This window comes from Sinocyclocheilus rhinocerous, unplaced genomic scaffold, assembly GCF_001515625.1.
Source record: "Sinocyclocheilus rhinocerous isolate Xijiao unplaced genomic scaffold, SAMN03320098_v1.1 scaffold303, whole genome shotgun sequence".
Taxonomy (NCBI): Eukaryota; Metazoa; Chordata; class Actinopteri; order Cypriniformes; family Cyprinidae; genus Sinocyclocheilus; species Sinocyclocheilus rhinocerous.
In genome coordinates, this window is record NW_015656152.1 from 1,515,017 (window position 1) to 1,527,804 (window position 12,788).

The window sequence follows — 12,788 nt, forward strand, 5'->3', positions numbered from 1 at the left end:
CTCTGAAGAAAGATTAGGAGCTGGAACTTCCTCAACTACTGGAGGAACAGATGGAGGTAGAACCTCCTCAGCCTCTGAAGGAGAATTACGAGGTGGAACCTCAACCTCTGGAGAAAGATTAGAAGGTAGAACTTCCTCAACCACTGGAGGAACAGAAAGAGGTGGAACTTCAACTTCTTGAGGACGTAGAATCTCCTCAACATTCTCTGAAATTGGGGTTTCCATAGCATGGCTCTGAGGAGATCATAGAGATCAAGCTAATTAATAATATACGCAGTAATAAAAGCAACTTTTAAGTTTCCCACTTTACCACATCACCAGATACTGCTCACCATACTAATAAGGAGCTGCCTAGAATACATGTAGACTTACTATCTGGATGTCAGACGTGGTTTCTGAGGATATGGTGGATGCTTCAGTGGTCTCTACTTTATCAGGAATAACCGGGAATATGGGCACAAAGGAAGCAGATTCTGATTGGCTGTCTTGAGCAGTTTCTTTTGATGGACCCTGTGGAGTCTTCAAAATAAAATGGGTTTCACTTTATTTTACTGTACGTTTATTTTACAGTACCGTTCTGGGTAGTATAAGATAACTACATGGGTTAAAGAAAGGTTAAGGGGTAGGTTAAAGGCAGAGTAAGTGATTTCTGGTAGCCAATGTTGATATTTGAAATCACCAAAACAATCACGCCTCTACCCCAAAAGGGTCTTGCCCCTATTTTGATAGCTCCGCCCACATATACGTACGCAACCCAGGCAACGATTAGTTCTGTGAAACAAAGCAAAACCAATGTTACACCATGTCTACGGAATCACTTACTCTGCTTTTAATGGTTAGTTCCTAGTTATTACCCAGTTATTGTAATTGCTATAGTAAGTACATAGTACGTACACGTGAAACAGGACTGTAAAATAAAGTGCTACCATAAAATGCATCCAAATGTTTTCAACTACACAAGTTCAAACACAAATTGTTTTATATAAATATAAAATATAAAAATATTATTACTATTTAAAAAAACAAAACAAATCATCATACCAAACAAATATAAATGTTATTTTTCAGGTTCTAACTGAACAGACTTACCAGTTCATAGCTGTTGATGTCTTCAAGACTGGCAGACTGCACAATAATACGTGGCACATTCTAGGTGAAATTAAAGGGGAAAAATATTATCAAGTGTTTTACCAGGAATACCTGGTAAAACCAAAAATACCGCATTTTGCAATACAACTTGATGAATGTTATTTTACTGGTTTAGTAATTCTATATTTAATTTTTTATTATTATTACTTATAAAAAGCTACATCATTTTATTATTATTACTTATAAAAAGCTACATAATTTAAATACAAATGAAACATAACTCTGAACTCAAAATGTATAAATTAACATTTTTTCAGGACATTGTATGGTGATCACAGCTTTTAAATCTAGAAATGTTTCATAAAGTAAGAGCCAAAGCAGGTGTTGCTACCTGCTCAAAGACAGCAGGAGGAGGCATCTCTTTCTTCTCCTCTTTCTTGGATAACAGAGTCTTGAACATCTTGGGTACTGGAGACACTAGAGCTTTCACTGGGGAGAAATAAGATGCAGCAAATCCTGAGAGACCTGCAGAAACACGGGTTTGAGGAGCAGCAGAAGAGAGAAAGATGGAAGGACAGAAGAAAAGCAGAGGAGAAATGAGCAGAGAAGCCACGTGAGTAAAAAAAAAATGTGCAAAGCATGAATAAAGCAAAAACAGAACTACATAAGCAGATCAGCACCTTCAATTAAAGCACAGTGGCCAAATGAAGCGCAAACCCTTTTTACTGAACCGTTTTACTTAATAGCATTTTGATGACATGCACCAAACAACTGCTGCAAACACAAACCTTTAATAAGCGCCATGCAGTGCTGGTTAATGCACAGGCCAGCGGGTCAAATGTACTAGTCATCAGTAACAACTTTCAATAACTTACATGAAGTAAAGTGCCGCTTCCTGACAAGGTGCTAGAGAGCTTAGGCTGGTTGCTAGGGTGTTGCTAAGGTGTACTGAGTATTATGTTACTTTGAAGTTGCAGTGATATTATGAGTGGTCGCTAAAGTGTTGCTAAGGTATTTTGTAGGAGTGACCCCGAAATAAGATGCAGCAAATCCTGAGAGACCTGCAGAAACACGGGTTTGAGGAGCAGCAGAAGAGAGAAAGATGGAAGGACAGAAGAAAAGCAGAGGAGAAATGAGCAGAGAAGCCACGTGAGTAAAAAAAAAATGTGCAAAGCATGAATAAAGCAAAAACAGAACTACATAAGCAGATCAGCACCTTCAATTAAAGCACAGTGGCCAAATGAAGCGCAAACCCTTTTTACTGAACCGTTTTACTTAATAGCATTTTGATGACATGCACCAAACAACTGCTGCAAACACAAACCTTTAATAAGCGCCATGCAGTGCTGGTTAATGCACAGGCCAGCGGGTCAAATGTACTAGTCATCAGTAACAACTTTCAATAACTTACATGAAGTAAAGTGCCGCTTCCTGACAAGGTGCTAGAGAGCTTAGGCTGGTTGCTAGGGTGTTGCTAAGGTGTTCTGAGTATTTTAATTATGTTACTTTTCGATTTCAGTGGTATTATGAGTGGTTGCTAAGGTGTTGCAAAGGTGTTCTAAGTGTTTTTTATGTTGTATGCAGTTGCTGTGGTATTATGAGTGGTTGCTAGGGTGTTGCTAAGGTATTCTGAGAGACTATCATATTTGTATGCAGTTGCTATAGCATGATGAGTGGTTTCTAGGGCATTGTTCTCAATGCTGTTATGTTGCTATGGTATTCTGGATGGTTGCTAAGGTGCTGCTAAGATGTTTTGTGTGCTTTAATCATGTTGCTATAGTGTTCTGTATGGTTGCGAGGGTGTTGCTAAGGTGTTTTGAGTATTTTTATCATGTTGCTATAATGAGTGTTCTGTATGGTTGCTAGGGTGTTGCTAAGGTGTTTTGAGTATTTTTATCATGTTGTTATAATGAGTGTTCTGTATGGTTGCTAAGGTGTTGCTAAGTTGTTCTCAGTGCTTTTAACATGTTGCTATAGTGTTCTGTATGGTTGCTAAGGTGTTGCGAAGTTGTTCTAAGTGCTTGATCATGTGTTCTGTATGGTTGCAAAGGTGTTCTGTTGTTTTTGCTGGTCTGTTGCTGTTGGCATGTAAGACAGCCAAACTCTGGAGTAAAGTCAAACAGGTAATGCAAGCTCTGTCTCACCTGTGAAGGGAAACGTGGACAGCAGAAGAGGATGAGGACAGTTACCTGGCTCCGAGTTTTGATTTTGTATTGACGCTGAGTGAGATGGACTCTTTGTGGCTGATGTTAGCATAGAAATCTCCTGCCGACTGTCCCAACCACTCTACAGAATGTCAAAGCACGGACACAAACCATCAGTAAACACGCTGAACATCTGGACGGACAGTAAATAAGTAATAAAATGAACCTGAAAATGAAACAAAGACGCAAATACTGTACAAATACGAGTATCCTGGATGTTACTGAGTGAAGGATTGTATCACAGTAATAAATCACTGCTTGCTATTAGTAGTTTCCCAAAACAGTGGCATACTAAGTATGTACTGAACTGTGACACAAACCAAACTATTGGAAATCTGAACTGTTATGCCACTATTTAAGGTGCTTTTTCTTACTTTATTGTCTTCTGAGTCTTGGCTGCTGGACAGATCTTTCCTACTGCCAGAGAGCTGAAAAATAAACAGCTTATATTTCATTTCTGGTTTAATTTTAGGCTGATTTGGATTAATTTTTCTCAGAGATGTTGTTCATGTCTTACCCGGTGTACATTGGGTGAACTGAGGCAGCGTTTGGGAATCTTTCCTTTATCTGTCAGATGTTCCCTCACAGAAACCTCCTGAATTCACAAAAAAATACCAAGATGACGCATGTAAGTAAGTGTATATAGCAAAAAACAAAGCATTTATATACTTATTATTTGGCATATATAAAGTAGATACAGGAGATCATGAAGTATGTCAGACCTGTCTGAGATGGTCCAGCGTGAGGATGTTGTCCACCGCTAACACACTCCGCAGGTATTTCTCGATGGCGGCTTCACTTTCCGCTCCTGGGTTGTCGGTGCTGGCAGCCAGTCGGGCGAGCATCTCTCGGTCCTCAAAGCTCTGAATGTCCTGTCAACAAATGCACACACCTGTTTCTGTTACCTGCTTCTCATAGACTTACTGTATGTACAGTGCCATTCAAAATGTAGGGTCTTTTTGGAAGAAATCAGTACTCTTATTCAGCAAGGATGCATTGAATTTATCTAAAGTGACAGTAAAGACATTTATAATGTTACAAAAGATTTCTATTTCAAAGAATTGTTGTTTTTGAACTTTCTACTCATCAAAGAACCAACATTGGTAATAATCAGAAATGTTTCTTGCGTAGCATATTAGAATGGTTTCTGAAGGATCATGTGATGCTGAAGACTGGAGTAATGATGCTGAAAATTCAGCTTTGCATCACAGGAATAAATTACATTTTAAGATATATTCAAATAGAAAGCAATTATTTTAAATTGTAATAATATTTCACAATATTACTCTTTTTTTATCACATTTTTGATCAAATAAATGCAGTCCTGGTGTGCATAAGAGACTTCTTTCAAAAACATAAAAAAATCTTGCAAACCCCAAACTTCTGAACACTAGTGTATAGTATCCAAATTCACATTGCAACTCATTTGCAACTCAAGAACTGCATGCCTAAACAAGAATAGATCATGTTGCTCTTCACGTACCCCTGGGATATTTGAGACTATCTCAAATGTGACTCCACAGCTGTGAACTGAGCTGCGGTGAGACATTCTCCTCAGCAGACTTTGAGCAAAACCCTGCAGGAAGAGATCCGATCAATAAAAGAGCACTCAATAAAAAACACAAAAGTAACTTCATCAGTCACACCTGTCGTCCGGTGAGGTTCACGCAGATGCGCTTGCGTAGCACCAGCTGCATTTGTGCGGGATGACTGAGCAGAACGATGGTGCGGACGCTGAGGTAAATCCTCTGATCCGGCCCCGTCGCTCGATTCAGCTCAGGGCTGTCATGAACGGTGCAGTCCCATGATGCCTCTGCCTTCACCTGTGGGAAGAGAGACAACTTCATGTAATGTGGAATATCCTGGTGCAGTTATCTTTTTTTACCGATAGCAAAATACTGTCTCCTCACCTCATTCTCATTGTGTTTGACTATCTGTAAGTCCATGAAATCATCTTTATCTTCTCTGTCGAGCGCAGCATCCAGACCTCCAGCTAGAGGAGCGGACAGATGATCATGGAAATCATCAGCTGTAGACAGACAGAAGAGAGAAATGTTGATCAGAAATAAGTCATACGACAGGGATTTCCCCCAAAAAAATTTTGTCAGCTTAACCAAATGTAAGATATTTATTCCCACTAAAATTTGAAGTTAATATTTCAATAATTTAGCAACAAATATATATATATATTTTTTTAAAGCTGTTTTATTTGGATTGTTTTTATTTTATGTATGTATTTTATATACTGTATATTAGATTGTGTTACCAATAAATCAGCTTTATCTTAATAAAGCTGAAATAAAATAAAATACAAATAATACATGAAAAACAAACTAAACGAAAATTAGAAATGTTTCCTTAGCAACTAATTGAAAATAAATAAAACCAAAAACTGAACAAAAATAAACAAATAGTAATATTAATAAAACAAAAACTAATAAAAATGCCAAAAAGCACATAATAAAATTATGAAATAAAAAAAGACAAGTAAAAATACAAAAATAAAAGTCAATTTATATTAATAAAAATTAAATAGTATAACATACTAAAATAACTCTGCATAACATGCATTTAAACATATTATTTAGGTGTTTTATTTTGATTGTTTTTATTTTAAAATGTTTTAACTTTGCATTTATTATTAGCTTTTTTTAATTGGCAATAAAGACAGTTAAATTTAATTAAAATTGACAATTTTAAGTGATATTTCTGTTCATGTTCCAAATCATTCACTCATGAGGTCTATTTCAGTTATGATGCTCCCTTAGTAGGCAGCTGCCTATGTAGGAAGAAAACATCCAGGCAGCGCACCAGGATTTGGAACACGGTAAATATTTACCGCTGAGGTCCAGGAAGATGACTGGGGTGTGGGTCTCCATTCCTGGCACAGGAACCCTGCAGGAACAGGAGCCAGACAGTAAAAATAAAGCTCACGTGAAGAATTCACTTAACTGAATTCACCAAAGAGGACAAAAACAAGCAGATTGTGGGATTTAGGAGTTGGTTATGGTTAGATAAGGCTAGTTCTACGATTGTTTGAGAGGAACGACGTATATCGTCACATACCACTCCGCCGGGGCTCCTGGGATACCACTCCCAGCAGAGGGCACCAGCACAGCGTTTCTCTCCTCTGTCAGCGTCAGACGACACTCCAGCAGCTGAGACTCGCTCTCCACATCCTCTTCTGACTTATCTGTATGTGCCAGAAGGTCAAACACTTTTCTCACTTTCACCAAAGATGTCAGTCTATTCCACTGAAAAACACATTTGATTTTTTCATCAGCCCATAATGCAGTTCATCTAAATCTCATCTTACCTTGCTTGCTGACGAGTTTTTGGAGACGTTGGTCCAGATATTCCTGTCGTTCAGTCAGAGCCGTGAGCCACCGGGCCCTCAGTCTCTCCAGATCAACCTCCTACAGGTACAAACATGCAGAAGCTCTTTCATATTTTTGTAGAAACCACGATACATTTTTTCCAAGATTCTTTGATGCACAGAAAGTAAAAAAAAAACAAAAAAAACCAGCATTTATTTGAAATCGAAATCTTTCTATAAATAACATTATACTTGTCTTTACTGTCACTTTTAATTAAATTAATGCATAATGAACAATAGTGTATATAAATAGAATCATTCAGAATGGGTTAATTAACATATGACCATCCACATTTACATTTTTATATCTCAATGTCTACTCTATATTCAGCAACTTGTCCCGCCCTGATGAATGACAGTGACAACTATAGACATATCATAAACATTGTTTACATATTTAAAAAGGCTGAAAAGTCATTACCTGATAACTGTCCACATCTTTATCTCCCACCTTCAGAAATAACAGGAAAACTTTGAGTTAAGACCTGTGCGTCTGCTTACACCAATTCTCACCAATAAACACATTCACCAGTCTCATTCACTACTATTGTGTACAACTGCTGTCATGTGTGCATTCAGCAGGCGTTCAAACATGTACATTTTACCCTCATTCTGATGTTGATCAATCCATTATTCTAAATATAGAAGCATGTGCCAGCAGTTAATAATTAGCATAAGATACATCTCCATATAAGGACTTTCCACGCTTTCTCTCCTGTACAGACATTCCCTCTCATTCACACAGAGGATGCATGCATTAAAATCCACACACAGTGAAATCTTTGAGTAAATCCAGCGAAATTAATATGTAGAACTGATCAGTTGGGTTACATTTTAAATATTAAACTATTAGGTTAAATGATAAAATAAGACTTATTGTAGGGTCACTTACTATCACTTCATTTTTTATTTAAAAGCTATAGAAGTCATTCTAGCTTAATGCTAGGGGTGGGTGATATGACCAAAATCTTATATCACGATACGAGTCATTTTATTTCACGGTAACAATATATATCACAATATAGTTATTTTTGCTTTATCAAAATGTTTGATACCATAGAAATTTCATAATTTTTGTCACCAGGGTCAATATCACAAAAACTAATACAAGTCTAAATTAAAAAAATAAATAAACTCAAGCTCACTGAAGACATGTAAACAGTCAGCGATTAAAAACAGAACAATGACAAAAAACTACAGTAGAACAAATAAATAAGAAATGCTACATTGTATAAAGTAATCAAATGAATAAAAACACTGCATATTCTTCACTGTGTAAATTAAATATATATTTCTTCTTATGAAAGTTACAAAAGTGATTTAGTCAAGAGTAGTGGGAGATTTTCTCTCTTGTGTTGTTTGTTTAACATGAAGGACAGACAGCTGCCCGGATCCAATATACTGTTACACGTGTTTTCTTTCTCAGCTGTTTGCTTTCACTTAAGACCTAAATTACTGTGTTTATGAGGATACTTGCAAATACGGGCATTCTGACACATACAAGTGTGTGTATTTAACCGTTAAAGGCTTATAAAGTGGCAAAACACTCATGCGCTCTATGAGCACCATCTGTCTCTCTGATAGCGCGCATATAGCGAACAAGTTCTCTTTCTCTGCTGATTGCGTTTCAATGGCTTAAAATCACTTGTTTTTAAACCGCAATGCTTAAAAACACATGCAAACGAAGTTTTCGCAACCACATAGCACAGCAACGTCATGTGAGCATGTAACCGAGGCGATTATCCATAATCTCTACCGGCTGACAAATCTCTACGGTTAATCATGTCTACCAGTACATAACCCCCCCTACTTAATGCATTCAATGTTTTTGAGGTTACCTGTGATTTTAGTGTACATCTGGTTGTACAGAACAGATCATTTTTGTTACCATATTAAATATTAAACTATTAAATCATAAAATCAGATTTATCGTAGGGTCACATAGTGTCACTCCATTTTAAATTCTAAAAAAAAAATTTATAAGTCATTTTAGTTTAATGCATTCAATGTTTTTGAGGTTACCTGTGATTTTAGTGTAAATCTGGTTGTACAGAACAGTTCTTTACCATATTAAATATTAAACTATTTAATCATAAAATCAGATTTATCGTAGGGTCACTTAGTGTCACTCCATTTTAAATTCTAAAAAAAATGTATAAAAGTCATTTTAGTTTAATGCATTCAATGTTTTTTTGGGTTACCTGTGATTTTAGTGTTGGAGTTGGTTCTACATTTTCTTAAAGTTAGCCAACATTTGAATCAACATTTCTGCGTGAAATTGTTTAAAACTGTTAATAATAATAAAAACAAAACAAGGTAAAGATGAGTTTTTCACCCTCTGGGTCTCTGTGCTTTTGCCAGATCGAGTCTGATGGACCTCCACATTGCCGATGGAGATGTTGAGCGCAGACTCAGTGATTAGAGGCATGGTGCCGGAGTCCTGGACCGAACGCACCTCCACCTGAACACGCCTGGACTGACCCTGTCACACAGACACCGAATCAAGTCAGGAACTGCATCGGTAAAATCAGATCTTCTACAGAAAAAAATGTGTCAAAATAAAGTTTTACTATCATTAATGTCCACACAGACCTGTTTAAGCTGAAAGATTCCTCCTGTGCAGACGTCCTTAGCTGGCTGAACCTCCACCGGCACAAACTCTCCAGCATCATTCAGCTCCAGGATCTGAACCCAGAGCTCCAGCCTGCGGGTCACTTCACTCCACCTGCACGCACACAACACAGAAAAAAGCTCGAGTTAAACCCGAATAACAACCAACAAGTCTTGGCACCCTAGTTCGAGTATTCCTAAACCCAAACTGTTTTGTCAAGAAAACTTGAAATCGCATCATATGACCCCTTTAATAGTTTTGCATCAACACCCAATCCAGTTACATAAGCAAAACACCATGTTCGAAGACAAGGAGTCGTAAACTTGCCCTCCGAAAGTTTAAATTGCCATTGGCTCACTGATCTCCTGGAGGTGTGACCTCCACAGAAGTTAAACAAAAATTTTTTTTTTTTAACTCAATTACTTATTAGCTTATTAGTAAAGTATAGCATATTATATACAAGTATAACTATTAATTATGCATCCCAATAATCTGTGTTTAAGGACAGTCTAATAAATGCTGGTGTACCTCTCTCTGAGAGAGCGAGTCTTTGCCTGAATCACCCCCAGGTCCCAGAGAGCCAGATTCCTGCGCGGATTCGCCTGTTTGTGACCATAAACCTCAACAGCCACGGCGCCGTCCATCAGAAACTCCAGAAAGTCTTCAGTCACGGCCACTTCTAGAGTCTACAGATGCAGAAAGAGACGTGTGATGACCGACAGGGTCTGTAACATGGAAGGAAAAACAAGGAGAGAAAGAGCCGGTGCAAATGCAATGTTTTGGTGTTTTCACCTTGCAGTTATCAAACACCACCAGACTCTGCGGCTCTCTGCTGCTGGGGGCCGTCAGACCCACTTCCGGGGCGATAAACACGGGCTCCTGCTGCTCCCAGAAATGATACTGACAGAAAACGAAGTTTGAGAGGTGCTGAGGCAATCCAGTCGCCTGCAACACCTTGAGCTGGAAATAAAAAAAAAAAATCACTCAACTACAGTTCATAAACATTGCATGTTTGTTCGGAGACGTCCCGTTTTATCTGACCATGCAGATGAGCTTGCGTTCTTGCGTCTCGCCGTCTGGACTGCTCTCAGAGACCCCCGTCTCACGCTCTTCCAGTTCTCCACTCAGACGCTCGACTTCTACGTGAAGACGACCTGCCACCTGAAAAACGACAATCAGTCAGTGCCTTGCACTCTTTAATAAACTTGATAAATAAAAATATTAAATTCTAATCAATCTGTGTGTGCACACCTCCCCCTTCTGGCTGATGATGGGCACTGCGTACTGCAGCTTGACGTCATACAGCAGACAGGACAGGAAGACGTTTGCCACACCGATCAGACTGTGATTCTCCTGCTCGTCGAAGAACGGATCGGCGCGCTTGAAGTAGGAACGCATGGCCTGAGCACAGACGAGGATGAGATTGAACACCTTTAAGCATACTTCATTTATGATGGTCATGGGGAAAAAAAGAAAAGAAATATTGACTAATTGTACATTATGTTTCCTTTAAGGGATTCCCAAACTTTTTTGTCAGCCAAATCTTTGGCCTAAAATATTTACTTGAAGTAAATTTAAGTTAATATTTAAATAATTTAACTACACGTTTACACTTTCACAGTTCTCTGATGTCACATGACATGCAGGTAAAAATATCAATATTTTATATATATATTTATTGTTGTATATTAATAAAGTTTTTTTTTTCAAATTAAAATGACTTTAAAATCTATTTTATATTTACATTTTTATTTTCTAAAATATTTTAGAGTTTTAATTTTATTTATTTCGTTTTTCAGACAAAACACTAGTCGCAAGCCAGAACATACGGACATGAACATTTCACCACCATATATTTCATTTTAGTGTTTTATTTTAAATAATAAATTAAAATAATTTTAAAACTACTATTATTTACATATTTAATGTTTAGATTGTTATCTCCATTAAAACACAACATAACATTAACCAAAATGGATGGAAAATTATATATATATATATATAGTTATTTTAGCAATGTTATGAGTTACATTGCATAGTTGATTTTATGATTTCTTTTATAATAAAATGTATACTTTCAGCTTTCATACCCTCAATTGAGAGACTTAAATATTTGTATTTAAATATAATTTCTATATAATAAAATGCATACTTACAGCCTCATATAAACTGAGAGACTTATATATTTGTACTTAAATATATATTTTTTTATAATAAAATTTATACTTAAAGCCTCATATTAATTAAGAGACTTCTATATTTTTTCCTAAATATAATCATTTTATTATATAATTGATACTTTCAGTTTTTATAGCCTCAAATTAATTGAGAGATACTTTTGTAATTAAAAATAATGAAAAAAAGTTCAAGCATTTCAAATAAAATAATGAAGGTAAAAAAAAATTATTAAATAATCTAATATTAAAAATAATGACAATATTAAATAATAAAAACAAATAATATTAAAATTACATGATAATAACAACAACAATAATAATAAATGCTACATTAATAGCTCCAAAATAGCATTGTCACACACAGTAGAGTAAAAACACAGTAATGTGTACTATGGTAATTCTGATAATGTAGGAAGTTGTCATGTGATTTGACATACAGGATCGTCCTCGTCATAGTCTTTCCACTCCTGGTAGAGCTCTCTCATGTCCAGCAGCCGGTTCTCCATCTTCTCCATGGACCAGATCTGCTTCCCTTTGCCCTTCCTCCTCACCTCCACCGCTGGCTCGCTCAGAACCGTGTCCCGCTGCGGTCAGGAAGCATCAGTCTTTATTAAAGCGGCATTTTCACCCTAACCCACATTTCAACAAGCTCCTCTATTAGTATATACTGTAATGTTCAAATCACTTCCTCTGAACCACTTTCAATGTCTGAATTTCTCTGACTGCTCATGTTTATAGAGACTAAACTCACAAAGAACAATTTCTGGCTGATGAAATACGTTTTAGAATAAATGATAATAAAAAACATAGACTATTGTTTAATGTTTGGGGTTGGTACGATTTTTTTTTTAAGTTTCTTCTGCTCACCAAGGCTGCATTAATTTGTTAAAAAAATACAGTAAAAACAGTAATATTGTGAAATATTATTACAATTTTAAATAACTGTTTTCTATTTGAATATATAGTAAAAAGTAATTTATTTCTGTGATCAAAGCTGAATTTTCAGCATCATTACTCTAGTCTTCAGTGTCACATGATTCTTCAGAAATCATTCTAAGATGCTGATTTGCTGCTCAAGAAACATTTATGATGATTATCAATCTTGAAAACAGTTGTGCTGCTTCATATATTTGTGGAAACAGTGATGCTTTTTTCACGATTCTTTGATGAATAGAATGTTCTTAAGAACAGTATTTATTTGAAATAGAAATCTTTTGTAACATCACTGTAAAATGATTGCTGTAAATTGCTGGATGCCAGTAAGCTACTGTAAAATGTTTACGGTATTATTACTGTAGTTTAATTTACAGTACATTACTATATTTACTGTC

The 12,788-nt window shown here is 36.4% G+C and overlaps 1 protein-coding gene across 1 annotated transcript in view; it reads right to left on the reverse strand.

Annotated features, from left to right (window-relative positions):
- The window catches only part of LOC107719419 (kinesin-like protein KIF13B), a 34,827-nt gene that overhangs the window by 8,201 nt on the left and 13,838 nt on the right, over positions 1 to 12,788 (reverse strand). The window contains exons 15-37 of the mRNA XM_016526830.1: positions 12,143 to 12,224; positions 11,895 to 12,041; positions 10,532 to 10,681; positions 10,322 to 10,441; positions 10,073 to 10,240; positions 9,809 to 9,966; positions 9,262 to 9,394; positions 9,005 to 9,151; positions 7,091 to 7,120; positions 6,610 to 6,709; positions 6,360 to 6,486; positions 6,133 to 6,188; positions 5,204 to 5,322; positions 4,940 to 5,116; positions 4,777 to 4,869; positions 4,016 to 4,165; positions 3,811 to 3,888; positions 3,668 to 3,721; positions 3,234 to 3,375; positions 1,481 to 1,614; positions 1,090 to 1,149; positions 373 to 519; positions 28 to 234 (exon numbers count right to left, since the gene is read on the reverse strand). Of these exons, the coding sequence (XP_016382316.1) occupies positions 28 to 234; positions 373 to 519; positions 1,090 to 1,149; positions 1,481 to 1,614; positions 3,234 to 3,375; positions 3,668 to 3,721; positions 3,811 to 3,888; positions 4,016 to 4,165; positions 4,777 to 4,869; positions 4,940 to 5,116; positions 5,204 to 5,322; positions 6,133 to 6,188; positions 6,360 to 6,486; positions 6,610 to 6,709; positions 7,091 to 7,120; positions 9,005 to 9,151; positions 9,262 to 9,394; positions 9,809 to 9,966; positions 10,073 to 10,240; positions 10,322 to 10,441; positions 10,532 to 10,681; positions 11,895 to 12,041; positions 12,143 to 12,224 (2,779 nt within the window). The remainder of the gene's footprint in view (positions 1 to 27; positions 235 to 372; positions 520 to 1,089; positions 1,150 to 1,480; positions 1,615 to 3,233; positions 3,376 to 3,667; positions 3,722 to 3,810; positions 3,889 to 4,015; positions 4,166 to 4,776; positions 4,870 to 4,939; positions 5,117 to 5,203; positions 5,323 to 6,132; positions 6,189 to 6,359; positions 6,487 to 6,609; positions 6,710 to 7,090; positions 7,121 to 9,004; positions 9,152 to 9,261; positions 9,395 to 9,808; positions 9,967 to 10,072; positions 10,241 to 10,321; positions 10,442 to 10,531; positions 10,682 to 11,894; positions 12,042 to 12,142; positions 12,225 to 12,788) is intronic.